Source organism: Antechinus flavipes, chromosome 5 (genome assembly GCF_016432865.1).
Source record: "Antechinus flavipes isolate AdamAnt ecotype Samford, QLD, Australia chromosome 5, AdamAnt_v2, whole genome shotgun sequence".
In the NCBI taxonomy this organism is placed as follows: domain Eukaryota; kingdom Metazoa; phylum Chordata; class Mammalia; order Dasyuromorphia; family Dasyuridae; genus Antechinus; species Antechinus flavipes.
The window spans coordinates 57,414,884-57,440,038 of NC_067402.1; the positions used below are offsets into that span (position 1 = coordinate 57,414,884).

The 25,155-nt window shown below is 37.0% G+C and overlaps 1 protein-coding gene across 2 annotated transcripts in view; it reads right to left on the reverse strand.

Moving 5' to 3' along the window:
* NEBL (nebulette) overlaps window positions 1-2,630 on the reverse strand; it is a 458,082-nt gene extending 455,452 nt beyond the window's left edge. For both annotated transcript variants that reach the window (XM_051961694.1, XM_051961696.1), the window contains exon 1: window positions 1,953-2,630. In XM_051961694.1, coding sequence (XP_051817654.1) covers window positions 1,953-2,021 — 69 coding nt within the window. In that variant the 5' untranslated portion in view covers window positions 2,022-2,630. The remainder of the gene's footprint in view (window positions 1-1,952) is intronic.
* Between the last annotated feature and the right edge of the window lie 22,525 nt (window positions 2,631-25,155).

Here is a 25,155-nt window from a genome sequence, read left to right on the forward strand (position 1 = left end):
AACATTACTTTGAGATGGACATCACAAACTTTACTAAATTGTCCAAAGATTCCTTAACAAAATAAAACGGAGAACCTATTCACTATGGGAATTTTAATAGAAGACATGCTTGCCTACTTGTAGTTAAATAAAAATGGCAGTTTTTTAACCTTAAGGGTTTTTAAATAAGTTGTTATTTTCAGGTTTTTAGACGGAGAAACAACAATCCATACAATACACATTCTGGGAAGGAAGATGGTAGAATAGTAGGAAAGCCCAGTCATAAAGTCAAGAGAGTGTTTTGTTTAAGTTCCCCCTGACATTTACTAGCTTCCTAACCCTGGGGTCACTTAAATACTCTGGGCCTCGGTGTACTCATCTACAAAAGAGGAATAATACATATTGAATTATTTAAAAGATAAAATGAAAAATTATGTAAAACTCTTCAAAAAACCCTTAAGATGCCTTAATTACCAGCTGATGTTTTTATTACCCTATGAAAGAAACACAAGCTTTTAATTGATTTTATTGCATTTCTATTTACTGTACCCACAGAAAACTGAAACTGATTAATGGAGAAGTCATTGCCCCGAGGTGTTTTGTTTTGTTTTTGTTTTTATTTTAACATTTTTTGAACCTCTCAAAGAGTAGATACTTCGTGGGAATGGTCTAAGTATATCTGGGTGACGTAGAGGCGGTGGAAAGAGCAGTGAATGGGAAGCTACACCATCGGGCTCCTTGCTCCCAGTGTGACCTTGGGCAAGCTCCTGTGGACCTCGATTTCTTCCCTTTCGAAATGAGGGACATTGGACTAGTTCATCTCTTAACTAAGGCCCCTTCCAGCTCAAAATCTTACGGAGTAAATATCAAACGACAACAAAACCAAATCTGGCAATTTGAAAAAGGAAAAAGAAAACCACAATAATACGGTAAGATGAGGTTAAAAGCACTTCTTTTCTATGACTTCCACCAATTCCACGTTGGCTCACTAAAAGGGGTTTGTTTTAACTGGGCGTCACTGCGAATTATCAATGGCATGGGAAATATAGCATCTGTCTACATTCCCCTCCTTCCTTGCTCCTACCGGTGGCTCTCTGCGTAATTAAAAGTAGCAATCACAGTTACATTGGAGGAACAGCCGGGTAATGCTGTGCCATCCACGGGGCCTCTTTCAACCCAGGAAAGCTGTGGAGCCGTAATGACAGCAGGGCTTTCACCTATTCCATTGAACTCCCTCCAGAGAGAGGCCGGAGGAGAGGTAGGTAACGCCGGAGAAACCAGAGTTTCTGCCAAGAGAGCCGAGCGCCCGCCCTAAGCCAACGTCAAAGGTGGTGGGGCCCGGGAACAGCGCCAAAGCCTCGGCTTTCTCGGGCAAGCTGGAGGTCCGGAGCTGGGGCGGGGGAGGCGAACAGCTGGATGTTGCTTTTTACCCCCTCTTGGCAATGCGGCAGCGGCTGCCCGGTGGCATCTTAATAACTATTTGTTTCTCTACCTCCCCGCGATTCCCCGCGGTTCCGAAGGAGCCAAGAGAGATAGAGCTGGGGTCTTAGAGAGAAGGGGGGAAGGGGGACGGAGGTCGAGGGGCTCCTTTCACGTAGCAAGTCTGCCGGCCGCTTAGGAGAACCCCGAACCCTTCTCACCCTATCCTCGACCCCCATCTTGAGCAGGACAGGCGACACTCCCTGGTAGGAAGATCCGCAGCCCTCTCTCCCCTCTCGGAACCCCCCTACTCGAATTGAAAATTTAAACACTCAACATCTGACCTTCCCGGGGGGATTTGTTTTTCTTTGCGCGGACTACCCTAACGAGCTCTTGTACGTAAGACTATACACACACGCGCCGCTTTGCTCCCTCTCAAAGCCAAACTTCTAGCAGGTGCAGCGGCTGCCCCGGCGCCAGGAGGTAGGGGGCTGGCTCTCTCCGTGCCTGCTCGCTCGCTCCCTGCCTCTCTTTCTCTCTCACCCCTCGCTCACCTTATCCAAGCAGTTGACTTTTTCCGTGGGATACACCACTTTCCCACAGCGGGCGCACTGGGGGTTCATTTTTGCTGCTCCTGGACTAGGTGACGACTAGGAGGAGGAGGTGACTGAGGCTGCTACTGCTCCTGCGGCGGGGCTGGCGGCGGCGGCGACTGGGGGCTCCGGAGAGCCGGTGTGACATCCCCTTATGAACTAGCCCCCCACCACCTCCGGGCCGGCTGGCAGTCACACCCGCGCTGGGGGCTGCGGCGGCGGCGGCTGCTACTGCTCGGGGCCGGAAGGTCGAAGCAGACGACAGCAGCGGTGGTGGCTACAGCCCCTGGCTCGCTCTTTTTGCCGACTGCAGCTCCGCGACATGCGGGATGGGAAGCAGAGAAGGGGAGGGACGGAGGGTGCGTGAGTGTGTGTGAGTGTGTCTGTGAGTGCGTGCGCGTCCCGCTCCTTTCACCCGTGTGGCCACCAACTGCAAACACCAACGCAACGCACTGCAAAGCTGCCTCCTCCTCCCGTACTCCTCCTCCTCCTCCTCCTCCCGTAGTCGCCGCCGCCGCCGCTGCTGCTGCTGTTGAGCGAGCTGCGTCTCCCTCTCACTCTAGGTACAAATGACTCATCGAGATAGATAATCTCTCCCTTCCTTCTCTATCTCTCTCTCCCCACTGTGCAAGAATAAGCCAAACCCATCGACGCTCCTGGACCAGAGTTGCAGTGAACGAGCACGTCGGGTATGTAGGGAGCGAGAGAAGGAAGCCGGAGAAACGGTGACAGCGGCGGCGGGGCTGTGGCGTAGGCTGGAGCGGCAGCTCTGCGGAGACAGGAGAGAGGGAGGAGAGCAGCGATCCTGCCGAGCAGTTGGAGATGCTCCCGGCTCCTCATCTCCAACCCGGCAACCTCGGGGGAGGCGGGGGAGGAGGAGGCGTCTCTGCGTCCAGCCGGCGGCTGGACAGCAGCGTCCACGGCCGCCCCCGCCACGTAGACCCTGGTCCCCAACCTGCAGCTCTCTGGGGACGAAAGGGAAAAGCGAAGGGAGAAGGGAGAGGGGTCTACCCCTACCAGCCTCCCCTCTGACGGAGGAACCTCTCTAAAAGTCAAGTGAAATGATTCCCTATTCCCTCAGCTATAATCTATCCCTGAGGCTGGGAGCCTGAGGCAGGATCGGCCTCAGCTGTTCCTGCAGCTGCCTCAAGCTCCTGGAGGAGCAGAACTCCCCCTCCCCCTACCCCCGAGAGAAGGCTACTACGGGAACACTGGAAGATGAAGGGCTCGCACCCTAAGATTTCTCCCGGGGGAAGTGGGACCGTCCAGTTAGACGCAGTTCTCCCACACCATTGCTGTTGGCCGAAAAGACTTGCCCTTCCAACATCCCATCCCCCTCGTTTGTTTGTTTTGTTTTGTTTTGTTTTGAATCTGCTGTTTGAAGGAAGGCTGGTCATGTGGGGCCCGGGTCTGTGTTTATTTTGTAAAGAAACTCCCATTGAACCTGGTTTGATTTGGTTTTTAAGTTTTGCGATCAAAATCCACTGAAAAAATGCAGGTAAATTCCCCAATGATCTCACCCAGCATATAACTCTTCTTGATATTCTAATGAAAATCAGAACATGAAGCTGAATGGATACATGATAGCTGCCTAATTTCACTATTTTCCAAGCTAAGTAAGAACATGAAAACTGAATGGAGCAGAATTTTTAAGCAGTTTGAATAATTCAATACTCTGGATATTATAGAGAAGCCAACTAAACCAACACATCTTTAAAGCTTGGTAAATATTAAATAATACTTGTGAAAATTTCATCTTCATTTATGTGGCTATATAATAGTTAGACATATATATACACCTTAGCTACAGCCTCTCGAGTTAACCGAAGAAAATTATTGACTTCTTCCTCTATTAGGTAGGAGGCACTATTGAGTGTTTCTTATGTAACAATGCCCTATTGTATAACTCTTCGGGAAAGGTAACTACTTAGGAAGCTTCAGTGAAACTCGGAAGCCTTTGAAGCCATTTATTATAGAGCTCACAATCACATCTAAAAAGCAACAGGAAACAACAAATCCAGTGTCCATAGCCATTTGAAAGTACTTGAGGTCAAAAAAATTTCTACATTCATAAGAAATGACTTGTTTTTCAATATTAGTTTCCTATTTCCCCTTAAAAACAATAAATTATTGTAAATATTAATTTCATCACCTAAAATTTTAATTTAATTGAGAGATCTTGATGGTGGGGTAGGGGGAGAATAATGGAAGCTTATAATTTTGGACCTGACAGATAATTTAACTATGCATTGCATTAATTATTAACAAACTGAAATTGAGTTATTTTCTTCTTCCCATAGCTAAGAATCAAATATTCAGTAACATATTTTACCTCTATTCCATCTGCTTTCTCTTGAAATTTATTTTCACCAAATTCATTTTTTGGCTTAAGGATTTTAAAATCTATTTTAAAATTTACTGATGCAAAAAGGTTTTAAGATAGTGTTTGTAGTCTGGATCTGAGCTTTCTAAATTCAACATCATTGAGTCAGTTGGTACCTACAGAGACAAAGTTCGTCCAACCCACTCCTGTGTTCTCCATACAGATAGCTAAATCCTTGATGTTAATCAACCAAAACTTCCCCTTATAATTTAGGTTCATTTCTTCTAATCTGGAACTCCACTATCCTAAAAGACAAGTGATCAGCAACCCCCTCTTAGAAGCCTTCATTAATTGAGCCCTTTTTTTCCTCTAAACTAAAAAATCGAGTTCTTTTTATTTTTCTGTCTAGGAGCTGTCCTTCACTGGACCTCTGTAAAGTCTTCAGTCATCTTCATTACTCAGATTATTTATATCTAGTGCTTAATCATGAGCATTAAATAAATACTCGATAATATTAAGAAAGGCCTGTATTGATTTTGAGAAACATAGTAAATCCTTTGGTGGACATGCTGGGGCAAGTTTGATGAATACCACCTGTTTCATCAAAGAGGTGAAGCTAATGAAATTGCAAAAGAGATTGTTGGATGTTTTCTTTCTCCTCTATTAAAGACACAATGTTCAAATTGAGAGGCTACCAATAAACCATAGATCTTAGAAACTGGGCTGTGTCTCTTGGCCTCAAATTCACTATGATGTGTTCCCAAAGAGTAAAAGGGGAGGGAACTTTTTCCATCACCACTACTACTATCCCACCCCCAGCTCAAGGATGAATGAAACTCATAACAATGTACAAACCCCATACAGAAACCATTCCATGGAGTTCAGACACTTTAAAGAGATTATCTCATTTAGTATCAAAGTGTCTGCAAATTAGGGAGAAACTAGGAATTCAGACATTAAAGAGAATTCCAAATTCAGGAGATGCTTCAGAGACTGGGTTACTTGTTCTAACACAATGGAATTTCTATGTACTGTTGCTTAATGAACTGAGTTTCTAAGTATTTTAGGCAGAAAGAATATTAGACAAGATGAAAGGCGAATGACATTTTTAAAAGGAGCATTACAGACAGGAATATTAATAACCCTATTGTAGATCAAATTTTTTGTGAAGGGTGTTGGGAATATTCATCCTGATTTTTGAAATAGATTCTATTGTATTTACCTAAATTTGTTTCATTTTATTTTTGTGACAAACATAAATATCAATAAATAGGAATATTTCAGCATATAAAAAAAGAACAGAAAAGAGGAATATACTTAAACTATGAACTTTGGTTACTTAAAGTTTTCAAATCTGGATCAAATTGAATATGGTTAAAAACAAAAGTCTTATCTACAATACCTTCTGAACTTCTTTCTTTCTTCTCTGTATTTTTTATTTTTCAATTACTCTCTTTTCTTTCTTTTTTTATTCATCTCTATCACTATCCACCAATTCCACCACTACCACCACTCCCATGTTATTTTTGTGATGAGAAGAAATAATTAGGTTGATGAGAAACTAGTATATAAGTATCGCCTTGTATTTCAGTGAATAAGTTGATGCATTGTCTTGATTTTAATGAATTGTTCTTCCCTTTCTTTTAAAATCCATTACAATGATTGCTTGATTGAGTAAGGAAAGGAGGAAGAAGTATATTTTACAGAAGTAAAAGTGATCCCCCAAAAAAGTTATCAATAAGTATAATGTTTTAAAAGACTACAAAATCTTTTAAAAGATTTTTATCATATGTAAAGGGACTATGGCTGTAAAATGTTGCATATGTAACATTTGTTTTGATGATCAATTTTATTTAACTTTTTTTTCTTCATAAAAGAGGTTTCGGGGTATGGTGTGGAATATAATATAAAACAAGACTTAAAAAATAAATAGGAAAAGGGGGGGGGTTATTTTTGTTTTTGTTTTTAAAGACAACTTTATATCTATAAATGGCATCTTTCCCAACTAGAATGGAGGCTTCTCAAGGAAAGGGATTATTTTGGCTTTAGCTTTGTAACCCCAACCTACTCTTAATAATAGAACTGTTATAAATCAAAGTAAATATAATTATTAATAAATAATAAATATTTATTAAGAACATATTCATAAAACAATTGTATCAGTATGGCATCTTGGTCTCTAACAATTCCTACTTAAAGTAGCAAGTCACTTGATCTGAGTCTGTTTCTGAATTAAATAATTCAGGATTCAACATTTTATACCAACAATGATCTACTTAATTTAAAATAAATTAGATAAAATAAATTTCTCCTAAATTACCTAGGTAACTGAGAAAAAGGTAAATTTTATTCAAGTTAAATGTAGGTTTCACCCAAGTGTCTAGATAATTGAAGACTTGAAGAATCCAGATAATTGTATCATTATCTTTGTGTCAATCAACTCTGCATATATACAAATATCAAAAAATTGACTTATAGGAATTAGCATATAATACATAATTTTAATATTAATTTAAGGCAGCTATATGGTACATTAGATAGAGCATCAGACCTATAATCAGAAAGGCCTAAATTCAGATTTAGCCTCAGTTACTTCCTAGCTACGTAACCCTGAATAATTCCCCTGAAATTTTGTCTGCCTCAATTTCCTGGATTTAAAATGAAAATAATAATAGCATCTATCTCCCATAGTTGTTGTGACATTTAATGAGATAATATTTGCAAAGCACTTAGCAGTTAGTGACACTTAGTAGATGATTAACAAATGTTTTTAATTTTTTTAATAAAAATAAGTTTTATATCTAGTGTGAGTTGAAAGGTTTTCTGGCTCAATATATTCAATTGCTACAAATGTCTTAATAACTATCAACTATAAAGAGAAAAGTTTAAAACTTGAATAATTTCAAAAATATATAATATGGCCAATATACCAAAATCTACTTACTGGCAGAAAACTTGATATGTTTGAAAACTATTCTATTATCATGGGATAATAGAGCTGAAACTTTAAGAGATCATCTATTCTAACATTCTGTTTTACTGATAACAGATCTGCGGTCCAGGGAATTTAAGACTTAATAGACAGGAAGTTAAGTAGCAGAATGGGAATTTGAACCAAACCTTTGTAATACAAATGCAGAATTCCTTCTTCATAAAACACGTGTTATCATTAGAACCCAGATCTTCTGATCTTCCTCTTGTCTAAAAGGACACCATGAGAATTTAGGCCATTTTTTAAAAAATTGGTTTGATTTGATTTGGAAGTTATCCTGGGTAAGTGACTTGCCTAGGATCTCACAGATAGTGTCTGAGGCCAGATTTGAACTCAGGTACTCCTAACAACAGGGCCAGCATTTTTATCTACCATGCCATCTAGCTGCCCCAAGACCATATGGTTTTACTTTTTTAAATAATAATACCTTTTTATTTTTCAAAATATATGCAAAGATAGTTTTCAGCATTCACCCTTGCAAAACTTATGTTCCAGATTTTTCTCCCTCCTTTCCCACCTCTCCCATCCCCTAGACAGCAAGCAATTCAACATAGGTTAAACATGTGCAATTCTTCTAAACAAAATTTCCACATTTATCAGGCTGTGGAAGAAAAATCAGATCAAAAGGGGGGAAATCAAGAAAGAAAAAAAGCAAATAAACAACAAAGGTGAAAATACAAGGCCATATGTTTTTGCTGACATCTATATTTATAATGTCTATGTAATTCCCCTGGTTATGCAGACTTTTTACTCTTTCAAACAAGGACATGAAGTTTGCCTCGCATGACCTGGTCTTGGTGAATCCAGGGTAATTTTTAATGACTAGAGCTTCCTTTTCAAAATTCTTGCAAACCATTCCTTTAATAATGCATTGTCGGCTTTTTTGTCTCCTGCCTTTAATTCTTAGAGGACAACTGGACACAATTTCTTTCACATGGGGTTCCATCCCTACTAACTATTTCTCTTCCCAATCCAAAGATCATTTTTCTTGGAAAATAAACAGGAGGAAAATAAGAATTGGTTTGCTCTGTTTTCTCACTATCATCCTTTACCATCTCATTCATTTGAACCCTGATGCCTTTTTTGATCTCCTTCTTGCCCCCAAAAGAGCAAAAAGAAAACCTTTTTGGTTGTCCTTAGTATTTTTGGATTTGGGGCTTAAGCATTCTTGTTTATTCTTGCATTTAAAGGACATTTAAAAGAAATTCAGAGACTCTCAAGTTCACTGTACACTTGAACAAAATCTATCCAGGAAATCCAAGAAGTATCATTCCCTTTTTCCTTTAAGCCATCTACCACCCAGGGCAGCTGTTTCCATGCATTCAAGGCAGGAGGCCCAGACGTACACCTTAGGATGCTGAAGGAGCTAGTAGGTGGAATTATTGGACTGTGGTTAGTGATCTTTGAGACAGTTCTGGTGAATGGGAGAGGATCTAGATGACTGGAGATGAAAAAGAGAGAATGAAGAGTCTACAATTTATCATCTAATGAGCTTGACTTTTATTCCTGGAAAACTTCTACAATACTTAGTGGGGAAGGCTATCCCAAAATCTCGGGTGCATGTTAGACTATTCATGATTTTCCTGTTTTCTATCATAAACTCTATCCTAGTGACATTCTATCACACCACTTGCCCCTAAGATATTGGCTAGTTCCACTTCATGAACTATTTCTGGGCTGATCAGAATTAGGTTCAGAATAACAGTTCCTCTTATATATCCTTTACCTTTTGAAAGATGAAATAGTTATTAAGTCAAATGATAAATTTATCAGCTTTTTCACCATAAAACATACACCATGGAAGAGGGTGGGAGGAAAAAAGGGGAGAGAGGAAGAGAGAGAGATAGAGAGGGAGACAGACAGAGAGAGAGAGAAGAGAGAGTTGGTCAGTCAGCAGATGCTAAGTTACTTGAAGTCTATAGTCACTGCAATCGTTGCTGTAGTCATGACTATAAAAGTCTTTCTCAGATTCTTCATCATGGTAGAAAGGTCAATCTGGGACACGAGTTATAACAAGATACCACCTGAATCAGGTTCTACCACATTGAAAGGGATTTGAATGTGATCATGGCAACAGATTGTGTCTATTTTCCCAAGACCAGCCAAGGTAAGTACTTGGAAGCTTAACACCAGTAGACTGATAACTTGGTGATAAATGCTTTGGCCATGGGAACCCATGAAACAAAGAAAATTATAAAATGACTCCCAAACTTTTGCAGCTCCTTTCCTCTTCTACAGATGGCAGATAGGCAAAAAAGCAAGCAGAGGATACTAAGCATCCCATATTCATTGATCGATTGCAAAGACAGAGATGGCTTTGTTTAATAATTCTCCTTTGATAAAGAACATGAAGAGAGACATAAAACAAGGAAAGACATGCTCACCAAAGATATGTGCCATGTCATAAAAGATATCCAACTTGGAGTTCAAATGGATTCTCAATAGATGTTGAGATTCATCTGCTAACAGATGACAATGGGCTAACAGCATCAAACATGGACTAAGAGGTTTGGATGGCATGATTTCCCAAGTCCTGTCCAAGTCTGAAGCCTATATAATTCTGTAAATGAAGAAGGAATAAGTGACGAAACTGATAAGTTAAAAGGAATGAAGAAGGGAAGTTGAGGAAAATCCTTTTAGATGACTTCAATCTTCTCAGTGAAGTATGAAGCTAAGTCATCTGCTGCAAGTACAAGGTTGATAGTGGAGATGGCAAACCTGGGGAATTAATAATTTCTAAGCTTCAATTGCTTCATCTATAAAATGGGATTTGTAATACCTATACATATTAATAACTACTTCCCTTATAGGCTGATGTAAAATCAAATGACCTAACATATGTAAAACATTTTATAAATGTTCAAATGCTATGTAGATGTCAACTATTATTCCCTCTCCTAATAGTAATAATGATGATGTGATAGAGAAAAGAAAAAAAGTTTGGAATATTCAGAGTAATATTTGAGATGGAGTAATAAAATGAGTAATGAATAATAAATGAGATAGAGAACAGAAAAGGGTTGGACATGAGGATTGTAGAACAATGGTGAGAAACTGTTGGCTTATAGATATAAATAATTGTAAGAATGATGAAGGGATTAAAAAATATATCAAATTAGGGATGGTTGAAGGAACTGAAGTTGTTTATCCTAGAGAAATGACTTAGGTCACACAGGAGGGGTGGAATATATTGCCTAGCCTCAAAAATTTGAAAGGCTTTCTACAGTTTGTGTAACTTTAGCCAATAGGTAAACATTATGGGGATCTTGATTTCAGTTCAACATAAGGAAACTTTTCTAACAATGTGAGCTTTTGAAAACTAGAATGCACTAGTCACTTCCCTCTTACTAGGAAGTATTCAAGCATGATAGATGATACACAGGAACACTATTGAGGGAAATGCTGAATGGGATAGTAAATTGTAATGGATGAGCTGTGAGTTCCTTTCCAACTCTGAGATCCTTGGATTCTAATAGGAAACTCCTACATTTAAAAACTGAATAAATATGATTTTTAAATATTATTTCATTTGTTAGAAAACTACCTACCTATAAAAGAACACCCTCTGCCAGCACAGATTAGATTTTCTTGACAACTCAAAATCTTGAAGATGACTGGGACACTTCTAGGTTAAGTGACTTGTCCAAAGTCCCAAGCCAATGTGTGCCATAAACAGTATTTGAACTCAGGTTTTCCTGATTCGAAGGTCAGTTCTCAGTCCAATATGCTAAGCTGTCACCCATATTTTGCTTGACCTGTTTCATATATGTGAAAATTACTTCTGAATCCTCTTCCAACCTTAATAAAAGATCAATCAATGAAAACAAAATTTCTAAGTAAAAAGAAAAGGTTTTGTTCCATAGTCTTACATCAGCCAGAGATATATTTTGACCAGACTACATTTTAACATTAGGAATTTCAACACATTTTGTAGACATTCCATCTCTGAATAGAGTTGCTATTCAGGTCTAGTGGGAGGACAACATGGAAGGAATGTTTCGTTGTTTTAATTCCTTGGAGGAAGTGCTGAGTATTCTCTTCTTGAAACTCTGACTCACTAACTAGCATTCTTTCAGACTTCAGAGGCAACTTGATTTCCAACCTACTTGGCAAGAGATTTGCAATTACAGTCAATGACAAATAAAAGGTTGATCTCTTGGAAAAAAAAATTCAGGCTAACACTAGTTGGTATAATTTATGCACAGTTAATGAATAGGGTTTTAAAATAGGCATAAAAGGATAGGATGGCCCTGGGTTGACCTAGAATTCTCTGGAGACCTGTCTGAAAATGGAAATAAAAGAGAGAATGATCAAAACTCCAAAAAAACAAGTTTTTGCTATTCAAAAATGTAGGAAAAAAATTGTGAAAGAGAAAGTTTTTTAATGGGATGGGGCAAGTTAAGCAATTTTAAAAGCTTGGTCTTTATTATAGACCAAAAAAATGAACAAGTCAACAATATACTGTATATTCTTTTTCAGGTCCAGGGATCTCATTAGCATAAATTGTGGAGATCTATGGGAAATATGGAACAGCTTGCCATTGTTCTAGGGTTTTGAAGTATTGTGGGCCTTGCCTCAATTAGACTCTCCAGAATTGCTTACCCAGCATAGGTGCTACAGGGCTACATCCCTTGATTCGATTGACCTAGCTTTGAAGTTTAAGCTCTGTAGCTCCATTTCTTACACATTATCCCTGAGTTCTACAAGTTAACTGGTAGATTTATGCTGAGTCACACTGCTTAGAGTATATAATGAGCACATCTTGACATTTCTTTCCTTGCCTACTCCAGCCTGTTGGTACTTAGACTTCATGGTCCTAAGCATCACTGAGGCAGCTCCCAATTGGTGGAAGATCCGGTAATATTTGTACCACTACCCAGATGTACCAATGAGTCATGGAACCTGTGGGATGATTACCTGAGCAGAAAGAGCACATCGTTCTTATATGCTTTCTCTGCTCAATAAACAACCTTGGGCCTTGCATCATCAATTTCCTTAGCTCAGCATGATAGCTAAGTGCTATCCGGTCTCTTATTATAGCTGACCCAGTAGGCATATAGCTAATGCAAACTACTATTTTTTTTACAATGCATCCCAGAAAAAACAAACTAATAGGGCTAAAAAGCACCATAATCTTCTCTTCTCTTAATTGCTTGCTACTCTCATTGTTCCCATTTATAAGAATTACTACTACTAAAGAAGAGGTGTTTTATAGGCTCAAAGGAAAACATTAAAATATTATAAAATTATCTAACATTTGAGCCCTGAAGAAAAATTAAAGACTTCGTGTTTTTTTAGCCAAAGAAAAGGCTAAATGTTTATCATCAGTGGTAATGGTTGGACTACCCTTTTTGAAAAAATAGGTAATTGGAAAAATGCACATTAAAACAACTCATGGAAGGACCATGAAGGAAAAGGTACTACTTTATAACCATCAGATTGACTAATATGACAGAAAAGGAAAATGATAAGAGTTGGAGGGAATGTGAGGAAATTGGGACATTAATTCATTGTTGGTGGGGTTATAAATTGATCCAGTAATTCTAGAGAGCAATATGGGACTATGCCCAAAGGGCAATCAAATTGTGCATACCCTTTGATCCAGCAATACTACTGTGAGGTCTGTAGCACAATGAGATTTATTTTTAATGGAAAAAAGGATCTACTTGTACAAAAGTATTAGCAGCTTTTTGTGGTGACAAAGAATTAAAAATTGAGGGGATGCCCATCAGTTGGGGAAAGGTTGAATAAGTTGTGGCCTATGAATGTAATGGAATACATTGTGCTACAAGAAACAGCAAAAAAGGTGATTTTAGGAAAACCTAGAAAGGTTTAACATGAACTATTGGAAAGTGAAATAAGCAGAACCAAGAGAATATTGTACACAGTAACAGCAAAACTGTATGATGATCAACTATAAATGACTTAGCTATTCTCAGTAATACAGTGATCCAATACAATTCTGAAGGAATCATGATAAAAAATGCTTTGCACAACTAGAGAAAAAACTGAAAGAGACTGATTGCATAATAAAGCATACTATTTTCATTTTATTAATTTGTTGTGATTTTTTTTCTTTTGGTCTGTTTCTACTTTTACAATATGATTGATAGGGAAATATGTTTTACATGATTGCACATATATATAAGCTATTTCAAATTTCTTACTCTCTTAGGGAGAGAAGAGATAAAAGAAGGAGAAAGTTTTCAACTCAAAAAAATTTTAAATGAATGTTAAAATTTGTCTTTACATGTAATTGGAAAAAAATAGCATTAAAAAAAGTTAAAAAAAAAAAAGAAAGAAAGAAAAGAAAAGAAAAAGAAAAAATAGGTCATTATTTGTCTATTACCTTGGTTCTGAAGTTGCCCTTATAATGGATGGCCACCAAATTCTAATCCAGGTTTGATTCTTTCCCAAATCCTCAGTGCAAGAAACTAAACTCTTGCTGGTGTTGATTTTTTTTCCCATTCCCTCCATTGAACATGATACTGGACTTTGGTCTCAAAAATATTGGGTGCTGGGGCACCCAACAGCAGGTAAATAAAGAAAGAGAAGACATGGGCAAGAGACTTAGAAGATAGCAGCAATAATGAAATATAAGGAGATTGGAGGAAGATACAGTGAGGAGGAGCAGAAGACATAAAACAAGACATAAAAGGAGGCAGATGAGAGGTAGAAAGGGAAAGAGAAAACATTGGAAGAGAGAGTCTCACCACTGGTGAAGGTCTGTTTGAGCTGAGCTGAATGGGCACTATGGTACAGCAGTATAGAAAAGAATAGATGAATACAGATAAGAAATTCAACAGATACAGCAGCATTAGCAAAAGGGAAAAAGAGAAAATAGTCATGGACCTGGAAGGCTTGAGAAGGAGCAGAAGCACTGGGGCTGCCAAAGCCCAGGATCGCTAAGATAGCAAGAAACTTAAAAAATCTTCAAAGGATCTAAAAACAATTCTAAATAGATCAAAGACCCAAATACTAATTAAGTCATTCTCAAAAATGGTTTGGATTTTATGGTAAAGTAGCAAATTAGGTTTATTTAACAATATCCAGGACCAGTAACTCAATTTGTTCAATTTTGGTCCTAATGAAGTCAAAGTAGCTTAACTGATCGTTATGTAAGCCAATTATCTTCACTCCATTCCATGGACAGAGCACATCCCTTTGCCAATCAGCAAATTCATTTGAATGGTCATAGAGGAGACAAAGTGACAGGATAGGGAAGGTTCTGTCTCCACACCACACCTGGAAAAATAGCTAAAAGTGCCTGCCCAGCTGACAATGAGTCAGATCAAATTTGTATGGGAAGAACATTTCCTTATCAAGGTAAAGGCTGACTGGCTGTCCAAGAGGTACTGCTAGGGAAGCAAAGGGAATAGAGAGAGACACAAGGAGACAGATACATCATCTCCCAAACCAGTGACCCAGAAAATAGAATGAAATGTGAGGATGCAGGTTGTCCAGAAACAGATTTCAGCTTCCTAAGGTGGAGCTTCATGGTGATATAATGGAAAAAACCCAAAGGGTTAAACTGCCAACCCATACCCACTCTGTGGGACTGGCCAAGTAGTCCACTTCTCAGGACTTCAGTGTCTTATCTATAAAATGACCAGAACATCTCTGAAGTTCATGCTGCCTCCATATCTAGGATTCTATAACTTACAACTTCAGAGACTACAAACAGTGGCCAGAAATGAAAATCTTCCCCTTGTGCTCCAGAGATTTTGAGCAATGAGAAAAGAAAAGGGGATGGTATATTCAAACAAGGACAAATGATTTTCTCTTTGTAGTAAATGTTAGGAGTTCACCAAAGAGCAACTAAGTGGCTCAGTGGATAAAGCACTGAGGCTGGATTCAGGAAGATTCTTTGTCCTTTATTTAAATCTGGTCTCAGACACTTTCTAATTATGTGACCCTGAGAAAGTCACTTAACCCTGTTTGCCTCAGTTTCCTCATCTGTAAAATGACCTGGAGAAGAAATCACAAATCATTCTAGTCTCTTTGCCAAAAAAAAAAAAGACTCACAAAAAGTTAGACATAATTGAAAACAATTAAATAACAAACTCTTAGTAGTTCACTTAAAAATACTAGGTATGTCCAGAAAGCAGGTAGAGATATCATTATTATCATTTTAACTATCATTTGTGTAGTACTTTAAGATTGACAAAGTACCTTACACATATTTTATTTTAGCTTCACAAAAACTCGAGGAAGTAGATGAAATTTATTATCCTCAATTTACAGATGAGACAGATAGCTATTAAATGACTTATGCAGTCATAGCAAGGTTGAATCCAGGTCTAGCCCTTCATTTATAGTGCTACCTAGTTTAGGCATATTGAAAGCAATTTAAACTAAGGATAGGCAAATGTATGAAAGAATTGATTCTCACAGAATGACTAGTGTGGACACTTTGGAAAAGGTAACAAGAGGAGAAAGTCCTTCAGGGCAAAGGGTTTTTCATTTTCTTCTTTCTATCACTGAGGTCCAGTATGGTGCATTGGAAATGGACTTGATGGAGTCTAGTTGAATGCATGCATGAATGAATGAATGAATGAATAGATTCACTGGTTTTTCTTTTACCAATAATTTTAAACAATCAAAAAGGAATAGGATTTAAAAAAAGAAACAAAATTTAAAAATTAAAAAGCAAAAAAATAATTTTTAATAAAAAAAAATTTTTAAAGAATAGGATTTTTTTGTCTTTAGATCCCTAGGGCTTAACAAAGAGAAGGTATATAATCCATGCTTGTGGAATTAAATTGAAATAAATAGGTATAGGGAGTATGATGTGTCAGAGAGATAAAATATCGTAAGCAATAACCAGAATCTAATGAACAATTAGAAGGTACACCCCAAAAAAATTACTTCATGGCTTCTAATAAGGACAAGGGAAAGTAGTTCAATGAGGTGACTGCAGAGGTGCAGACTGTTCATGGGAAATGCAAACAACATTGACAGATATTTATTGCAAATCTGCATGAGGTCAAGGTCCTGGTGATACATGGAAAATTACATTGCCCAAGTACGAAATGAATTTTTACATTAAATAAATGGGTGGAAATGTTTCTACTGAAGAAAAGTGTTGTTCATTCATTTCCGTCATAATCAATTCTTCATGACCCCATTTGGAGTTTTCTTGGTAAAGATACTAGAGTGATTTCCCATTTCCTTTTCTAGCTTATTTTACAGATGAGGAAATTGAGGCAAACAGATTAAAGCGACTCGTCCAGGATCACACAGCTTGTAAGTACATCTAGATTTGAACTCAGGAAAATGAGCTTTCCTGACTCCAAGTCTGGCACTTTATCTACTTTGCCACAGAAAAGCAGAATAGCAAAAGATATAAAGTCATCACAGAGAATGACATCCATACTTTTCATAGCTCCCAAAACTCAATTCATAGATCATCATTCTCAGTTGAAAGAAGAAACAGAAAGAGAAGGGAAGGGAGGAGAGGGCAAAGGAAGAACAGAGAGAGAGAAAGGAGAAAAGTTTGGTAAGTTGTTTTTTGCCTCTGTCAAACACTGCAAAAACGAAATGTACTTAGGCTGGGTGTCCGGAGTCCTGAGTCTAGTCCACTTACTTGCTTTGTGCTTTGGGGCAAATCACTCAATCTCTTGGAATAGCAGTTTCCTTCTCTGTAAAGGAAGGGTACTGGCCTAGATGATTTCTTTAAAGACCCTTCCTTAAAAACTCTGGACTCCTATGACCTAAATCTAAATTAGAAGCAATCTTCAGGCATAAATGCCCTGTCTCCTCACTCAGCAGAGACTCAGAGACTTTGTCTGTAAAGATTTGGAAAGCAGACTTCTCTCCTTTCAGAATGACTCATCAAATGGGAAAATGTGGAGCCTGTTCTGTGGTGTACCAAGGCTTTACAAACCGTGTAGTACATAATGTGCCCATTAGCAGTAAGAATCTGGGGCAAGTAAGTGTTGCTCATGATTGGCAATGTGAATAAAATGATTTGAGAGGGAATGAAATGAATGAAGCCATGTGGGGATGGAGCAAAGGCAGAGAGAGCTTCAGTGCAAAAGTGCATTATCAGCTGAGGCAGAATACAGAGCTGGACTTCCAGAGGCTTCATTTAATAACAGTATACAATTCAACTCAAATGAAAGAGTAAAGAGACGTGGCATTTAAAAAAAAAAAGCTATGAAAAATAAGAGAGTGATCGTGTGAAATGGGCTTGTTTTTAAGAAAAACCTAGCTTTGTCTCAGCCTCACCCATTGTACCTCCCCCACCCATATCTGACTCATCTCTGTAAATTCTGGTGGAACCTCAAAAACCTGAGCCTTTCATAGACCAAAGGGTGGAGCCAGGAGGAAGTAACAAGCATCTATCAAGAAATACTTAAAATCGGGGGTTCTTAACCTTTTTTTTTTGGAAACCCCTTTGTAGTTTATGGAAGCCCAGGGACCTTTTCTCAAACGATGTTTTTAAATACATAAAATAAAATACATAGGATTAAAAAAGAAATCATTTAAAGGAAATATAGTTATTGGTGTTTGTTTTGTTTTTCCAAAACAAATTCACAGCCTACAGGTTATTTATTTTGATTTTTTTTTTTTGACTACGTGAGAGAGGAGAATCTTTGCCTCAATTGCTACCTAGCCTTAATCACTGAATGGGGGCAACCTCAATTAAATTGAGACCTATTGAAGACCTTAGCTTTAAAAAGGCCCAGGTTTCCCAATGCATCCAGGGCCATCTCCAGTCATCCTGATCTATATCTGGCCACTGCATCCAGATGGTTCTGGAGGGGAAAGTGAGCCCTCCCTCACTTCCATGGTCCTCTTCAAGAATGAACAATGACAAGAAGAAACCCTCAAAATGTAGGGTTTTCTGTTTAAAAACAGATTTTTTTTCCTCTGATTTAAAGCTCAGCTCATGTATTGTCACCCATAAAGAGGCCCTTCCTGATTTCTCCAGGGGTTAGTGACACCTGCCACCAAAATCACTTCATATTTATTTGTTTTGTATTCTGTGTTGATATATCTGTGAATATGTTTCTCCCCCCAGGAGAACATAAGTTCTCAGGAATTGTCTCAGTTTTCTATTTGTATACATATCTAAAAAAGTCTCTAGTCTATGGAATATTAATATTATCCAATATTATTTTAATAATTGATTAATAATTAAAATTATCTAAATATTAAAAAATATTTGTTGATTGATTCAACAATACAGATTAAGTCTTAAAGGAAATGAAGTTGAAAGCATATTATATTTAAAATCAGAAGACCTGTGTTCAAATCTCAACTCTATCACTTCCTAACTTTGTGGCAAATCATTCAACCTCTTCCTGTCTGTCGACTTGTCTATAAATTGAGGGGATTGGAATAGATACTTTAAAGTCTCTTCTGGTTCTAAGGATAATGATTCTAGTAATCTTGTAAAGAAGATTCCTGTATCTTAATGAATAGGGCTGACTTTTGATAGGAGTGGAGAATATCTCCATGTTGAGGCCCCTAGAGGTTGGGCCAAGCAGGAGGATGCTAAAATTCCAAGATCTTCTTCCATCTCAAAAAATTTAGGCCTTGAATACAACTCAATTTCAATTCCACTAGCATTTATTCAGAGAATACGTGCCAGTCACCGGAAATATAATGATAAAAAAGAGATATTCTCTGCCCTCATGAAACTTACATTGTAATAGGAAAAAATAGCATGTACATAAATAAGTAAACACAAATATTAACTGAAGTAAATATAAAGTATTGGGGGGAAAACAGTAAAAAGGAGGGGATCAGGGATACTTTCATGTAGGAAATAGAATTAAGCTTATTCTTAAGGGTAGTTAGTTAGAAATTCCAAAAGACCTGAGTGAAGAAAAAGAATATTATAGGATACTATACCATTTTAGAAGAAAAAAATATTATGGAAAAAGAAAAAAAAAAAGCCAGGAGGGTAATATGAAATCAATCTGGAAAGATAAACTAGAGTGTGATTTTGAGATTATGAATCTTTATGCCAAAGATAATACTGTATGCTTTACCCAAAAGGCAAGAGGGAGCCACTGAAGCTTCTTGATTAGGTTATTGAAAGAGTTTTAGATATGTTAATTTGGCAGTTATATAGAGGAGAGGCTAGGGAATGGGAGAACCTTGAGATACTCACAGGACACATACTCTAACAAAAAAAAAAAAAAACTCTATGTCTCTTTTCAACTTTGTTTTAATATTTTTAGCTACAGTAAATTTTGCTGTTTAGAAAGGGGAAATATTATGTGGTGTCTTGTTTTTTCAATTTAAATTGAAAATTTTTTGCATGAATAAAATCTCTGCAACTATGATAAGAGAAGCTATCAGTTGAGGAAAGTCTTTACACCGAATAGCTCTGATAAAGATCTGATATCATCTATAGGGAAGGAATATAAATAAATAAAGCTAAGAGCCATCCCCCAGAGAGAAAGTGGCCATAGGATATAAATAAGCATTTCTCAAGATAATTGTAAACTGTTAATTAGCATATGAAATATCACTCCAAATTACTAATAGAGAAATTAAAATCAAAACAACTTTCTGGTTCTTTCTCATACCCAGTAAACTGATAAAGAGGGCAAAAGATAGGAAGAATCAGTGTTGGAGGGGCGGAGGAAAGATGGACACACGGATTCAATGTTGGTTGTCCCTCTGGATATAATTTGGAATTATGCTTAGTGACAAAAATGTCTATACCTGTTGACTCCGAGATTCTACTATCAAATTACAAGTTAATATTTGTGAAATAGAGATTATTTGTAAAGAACTTAACACAATGCCTGTTGCAAAGGTGCTTAATAAATATTTGTTTTCTTCTTGCTTTCCCAAGTAAGAGGCATATATATTACATAGAAGTCAAAAATAAAAAGAAAAACTATAGTATAAATTTTTAAGTAGGACCAAAGAATTAGAAACAATATAGATTAGGAATGATTAAGCAAATTATGATATAAGATCAACCAATCAGTATTTATTAAGTGCATAGCTTATTAAGTATTAAATACTTATTTCATTAAGTAATTATTATTTCACCTCTTAATGTTTCTGTTACAGGGAATCCAATTATATATCTTATGACTGTGAATTCCTCAACTGAAGGCATCAATGGTTGCTTTAAATTCTCACTCCAAAGTAGTATCATTTTATTATTTTCTATTAACTTTTCTATGCGATTCCCATCATTTTGCTAAAGCAATGAGAAAAAGGCAATAGGCTTATAAATGGGAACTTGTTAAATTCAAATATGAACTATAGATATGTAAAGGTAAGATTGTTACATATAAATTTATTAAAAGTTAGAAATGAGTGAGTCATTTAGATTATAAAATTGAAGAACACTAATTATAGTTCATTTTCTTCCCTTCCCCATCTTCCAGGATCTCCCACATAATTTATGAACCCAAGAACAAAATTGTATTATGGCTAATTTTGTACTATTTCATTCTTCTTAAGTATTATATCTTTTCTGCCATTTTATAGAAGGGAGAAGTATGGAATCAATGATCCTTTGTATCTAAGAAGACTTGTCATCTGGTTTGGGAATTTTTAATTATTATCATTTGTCCCCGAGCTATTCTTTTGCTAATTTAGTTTTCCCACATGAATCATTAAGAATAACCTGTATTCACATCAAGTTAATTTTAGTTAAAAGCTCATAAAATTGGCACAAGGTAAGTAACAGGTCACATTTAGATAGTGTTTTAAGGCTTACAAAATATTTTAAAATAAATTTTCAAGAGGAAGAAATTGCAAAAGTTAATATTCCCATTTTACAAGTAAGAAAAATGAGGCTCATAGAGTTCATGATAAGAATATACGGGTAGCTAGTGACAAAACTGGGACTCCAGTTCAGCCTTCTGATTCTGAAATACTCCAGTACTTTTGCCTCAAAGTGTGAGTCCTTTAGATAAGGATGGGTTATAGAGTGGCCTCTCGATAAATATTACCAGAAAAGTAGAGTAATGCAAAAATCATTTAACTTTGAATTCTAGGCTCTGTTTTTGACTTTTACATTTAAAAGGAAGGGATCTGCTATTGAGAAGCATCATTTTCAGGAATAAAGAAGAGATAGTATAGCTCCAGTCTATCATGAACAGACAACATCTAAAATATTGTACTGAGGTTTGGGTACCATGTTTGAGAAAGGGTACTGATAAACTTAGGAACATCCAATGGAGAGCATACAGGTGCAGCATAAAGAACAATGTATTAGAAATGAGAAGACTTTCAAATATCAGTCCTGCCATCTATTACACATAAGACCTTGGGCAAGTCACTAGGATTCTGTTTTCTCATCTGAAACTTGAGAGACAGTGCAAGGGGAGGGGATAAAACACTTGACTCGGAGTTAATTAAGATCTGTTCCAAATCCTGCCTCATACATTTAATAATTGCAGCTGAGCAGTTTGCTTAACATCTTGAACTTAATAGATTCTGAGGTACTTCCACCTCTAAAACTACAATCCAGTGATATGTAAAATGAGGGGATTATGCAATATCAAATGTTCTTAACCTGGAATTTATAAACTTGGATGGGAAAAATTTATATTTTTATCTCAACATAATTAGTTCCTATGTAATCCTTTGCATTTTATTTTATACATTTAAAAGCTGTTCTAAGAAAAGGTTCATAAAGCTTCACAAGACAGTCAAAGGACTCCATGAGACACCCCAAAAGTTTAAGAAGCCCTGCACTAAGGGATCTCTGAGCCATGTGCAGTTTCAGCTTTAAATCTGTGAAACAAAGATCTCATCAAAGTCAGCAGCCTCTAGTCCATATTATATAGGATCAGTTGAAAGAAATGGAGATGGTTAACCTAAAGATGACTCATAAGAGACCAACTATTTGAAGCCATGTGAAAGAGGAAGAGAAATCAAGTTTATTCTATTTGACCCCAGACAGTAAGATTAGGAGCCAGGTTTGAAAGTTATGAGGAGGCAAATATGAACTGGATGCCAGAAAAAATTCCTAACAATTTGTTGTTGTTATTCATTCATTTCAGTCATGTCTGAACCCCCTTTTTGGAGTTTTTTTGGCAAAGATACTGGAGTGTTTTGTCATTTCCTAACAATTAGCAGCTCTTCAGAATTGCTCATCTCTTGTCGTCCTGATCTATATCTACTCTGGATACATGGCTTTGGAGGGGAAAGTGAGACAGGTGATCTTGCTTAGCCATCCCTCACTTAAATCTAATTAATTTGCATTTCATGTCATCCCCTCCCTAATGTCATAGTGCTCTTCCAGAATGAAGAACAAACAACTACCACAACAGAAGTGGAATGGACTACTTTGGTAGAATAACCACTTGTTGGGTTTGTCATAGTGGCGATTCTTTTTCAGGTAAGAAATAAACTGGAAGGTCACTGAAATCCCCTTCTAACTCCGGAATTATTTAAATATATTTGTACACTATTTGCTCTAGCCACAGGAAGACTCAAGTCCCATGGGAGCAAGGTTGCTTGCACTAGGAGCAGCTAGCAGGTCTCTATAGGTAGCTAAATCTCACCAGGGAAGGAAGAAGAGTAGTCCAAATTATTTTATTGTTAAATTATTAAAGCCTGCCTCTTATATTTTCTACTTTCTCTACTTAATAGAGCTAACCAATCACAGTTGATAGGAAGCAAAGTAGCAACATAAAGAGATCAGTGACTTGGAGGTGAAAAGATCCAAATTCAAATCCTACTTCAGACATTTCCCAATTTTTTGGTCCTGGGCAAGTCATTTTCTTAGCCTCAGTTTCATAAAATGAGGCTGAAAATGGGACTCATCCCCCAAGATTGTTGTGAGGATCAAAAAAGAACAAAGTGCTTTGCAACCTTAAAGGAACATATAAATGTCAGTTATATTTTATTACTTTTTTTCAACTGATCCGCATATGGCACAATCTTGAGAATGACCATTTAGAATCCTAGTGGCTCTCCTCTCTATGTTCTCCATATTATCAGTGTCCTTCCTAAAATGCAAAGCCCAGAAGTAAACACAATATTATAGATATGGCCTAAGAGGTATTGTTGTACAATGAAAAAAGTGCTAGATTCTGTGTCAGAGGATCTGAGTTCAAATTCTGTCTCTGCCCATCACTAACTGTCTGACCTAGGAATTCACTTGATCTGAATCTCAGTTTCCCTATTTGTAAAATTAAGAGGTTATACCAGATTGTCTCTAGGGACCTGTCCAATGAAAATCTCTGTGATCTTGACCAGAGCAGACTAGAACTATACTATAGTTATCACCTCCCTCTTTTCTAAATACTGTACTGTTTTTTTATACAACTTAACATAAAATTAGCTTTTTCCCTTCATTTTTCCTTTTTTCTTTTCAAATTGACATATATTGCTTGACACATCATGCCAAATCCTATGCTAGTCACAACTGGATCAATCCCCATGATATGTAATCCCCTCAAAAACTTCTCTTCAGTCCTTATTCATGTCTTTATTTGCAACTCTGTGGCTGCCTCCTTTTGAAAGACCAATTCCAAAAACATGGTTGAGTTATACACAAATCATAACTCAACCATTTATTTTTAAGGTGATTTCAATGGCATTGTTTATGCCTTCTTGAAAAGATATTTTCCATGCCAGAACAAAGACCTTTTTTCTTTAATCTTGTTAACCTTTACTAGACTCATGGTCAAGCCCTCTACGTGGATATTATTCACATTTTACTTTGCGATTCTGCATAACTTGATACAGGACTTCCCACATTTCCTTGAATTCATAATCTTCATTGTTCTTTAGAGCCAAATAATATTCCATTATATTCACATACACAATTTGGCCAATTGTTTACCAGGAGCTGGACATAGGTTTTGTTTCCAGATTTTTGCTACTGTAAATAGTACAAAGGTTTTTCATATAGATAGAAAGTAAAGAACTTTCTTGAAGTTCAAATTCAATAGTGAGATAACTGAGCCAAAGAATGCGAACAATTTGGTAACTTTTCTTGTGTAATTCCAAAGTGCTTTCCTAAATAAATACTATACCAAAACCATAACATTGGTATACTTTCCAACACTGAATTTTTTCCTTTTTTTTTTTTTTAACTATTGTTGCCAATTTGATGGTGTGCCATGATAAACCAGAGCTGTTTTCATCTGGATATCTTTAATTGGTAATTTAATTGTTTAATTGTTGGTAACTTTGAGCTGTTTTTTAGATGGCTATTATTATTTTATGTTTTTTCATTCTAAAACTGTTTCCACATACCTTTTAACTGCTTATCTATTCAGGAATGACTCTTAATCTTGTAGATTTTGGTTCTTTTCCAAAGAGATTTCAATCTTTCATAAGAGACATTGCATAAACAGATTCTTTTTTTACTTGTCCATAATTTCATGTACAAACTACAAGATTTGTTTCATTTTTCTCTGAAGTAATTTATTTTGCCTTTAATGTGTGTGACACGGTCAAGGCTGCTTCCATTTCCTCAGAGGTAAGCCTATTATATTTTATGACCTCCTCCTCTTCCTCCTCCTCCAATATTCTCTGGTACCCTGAAGAGATTGGGAAGTCTCCTTCCTCTGTTATTAACTCAAGCCCCTAGTGGCTCCCACCTCCTTTTTTTGAGTCTCAGTTCTATATCCTCATTTCACTTATTTTTTTATTTGCTAAGTATGTGATTCATGTTAAATTCTATTTAAAATTCAATCATACATTCTTACCGAATAATAATCCATTGAGAATTAACAATTTCATTCTGTTGTTTCAGGTCAATAGTAGCTGAGAAACTGCCTTTTTATAGACCTAATTTTTTTTCAATTTTCAAGTATTCTTACACACACACACACACACACACACACACACACACACACACACCCCTACTTCTTCCCCCCTCCATTGGAAAGAAAGGGAGAGGAGGA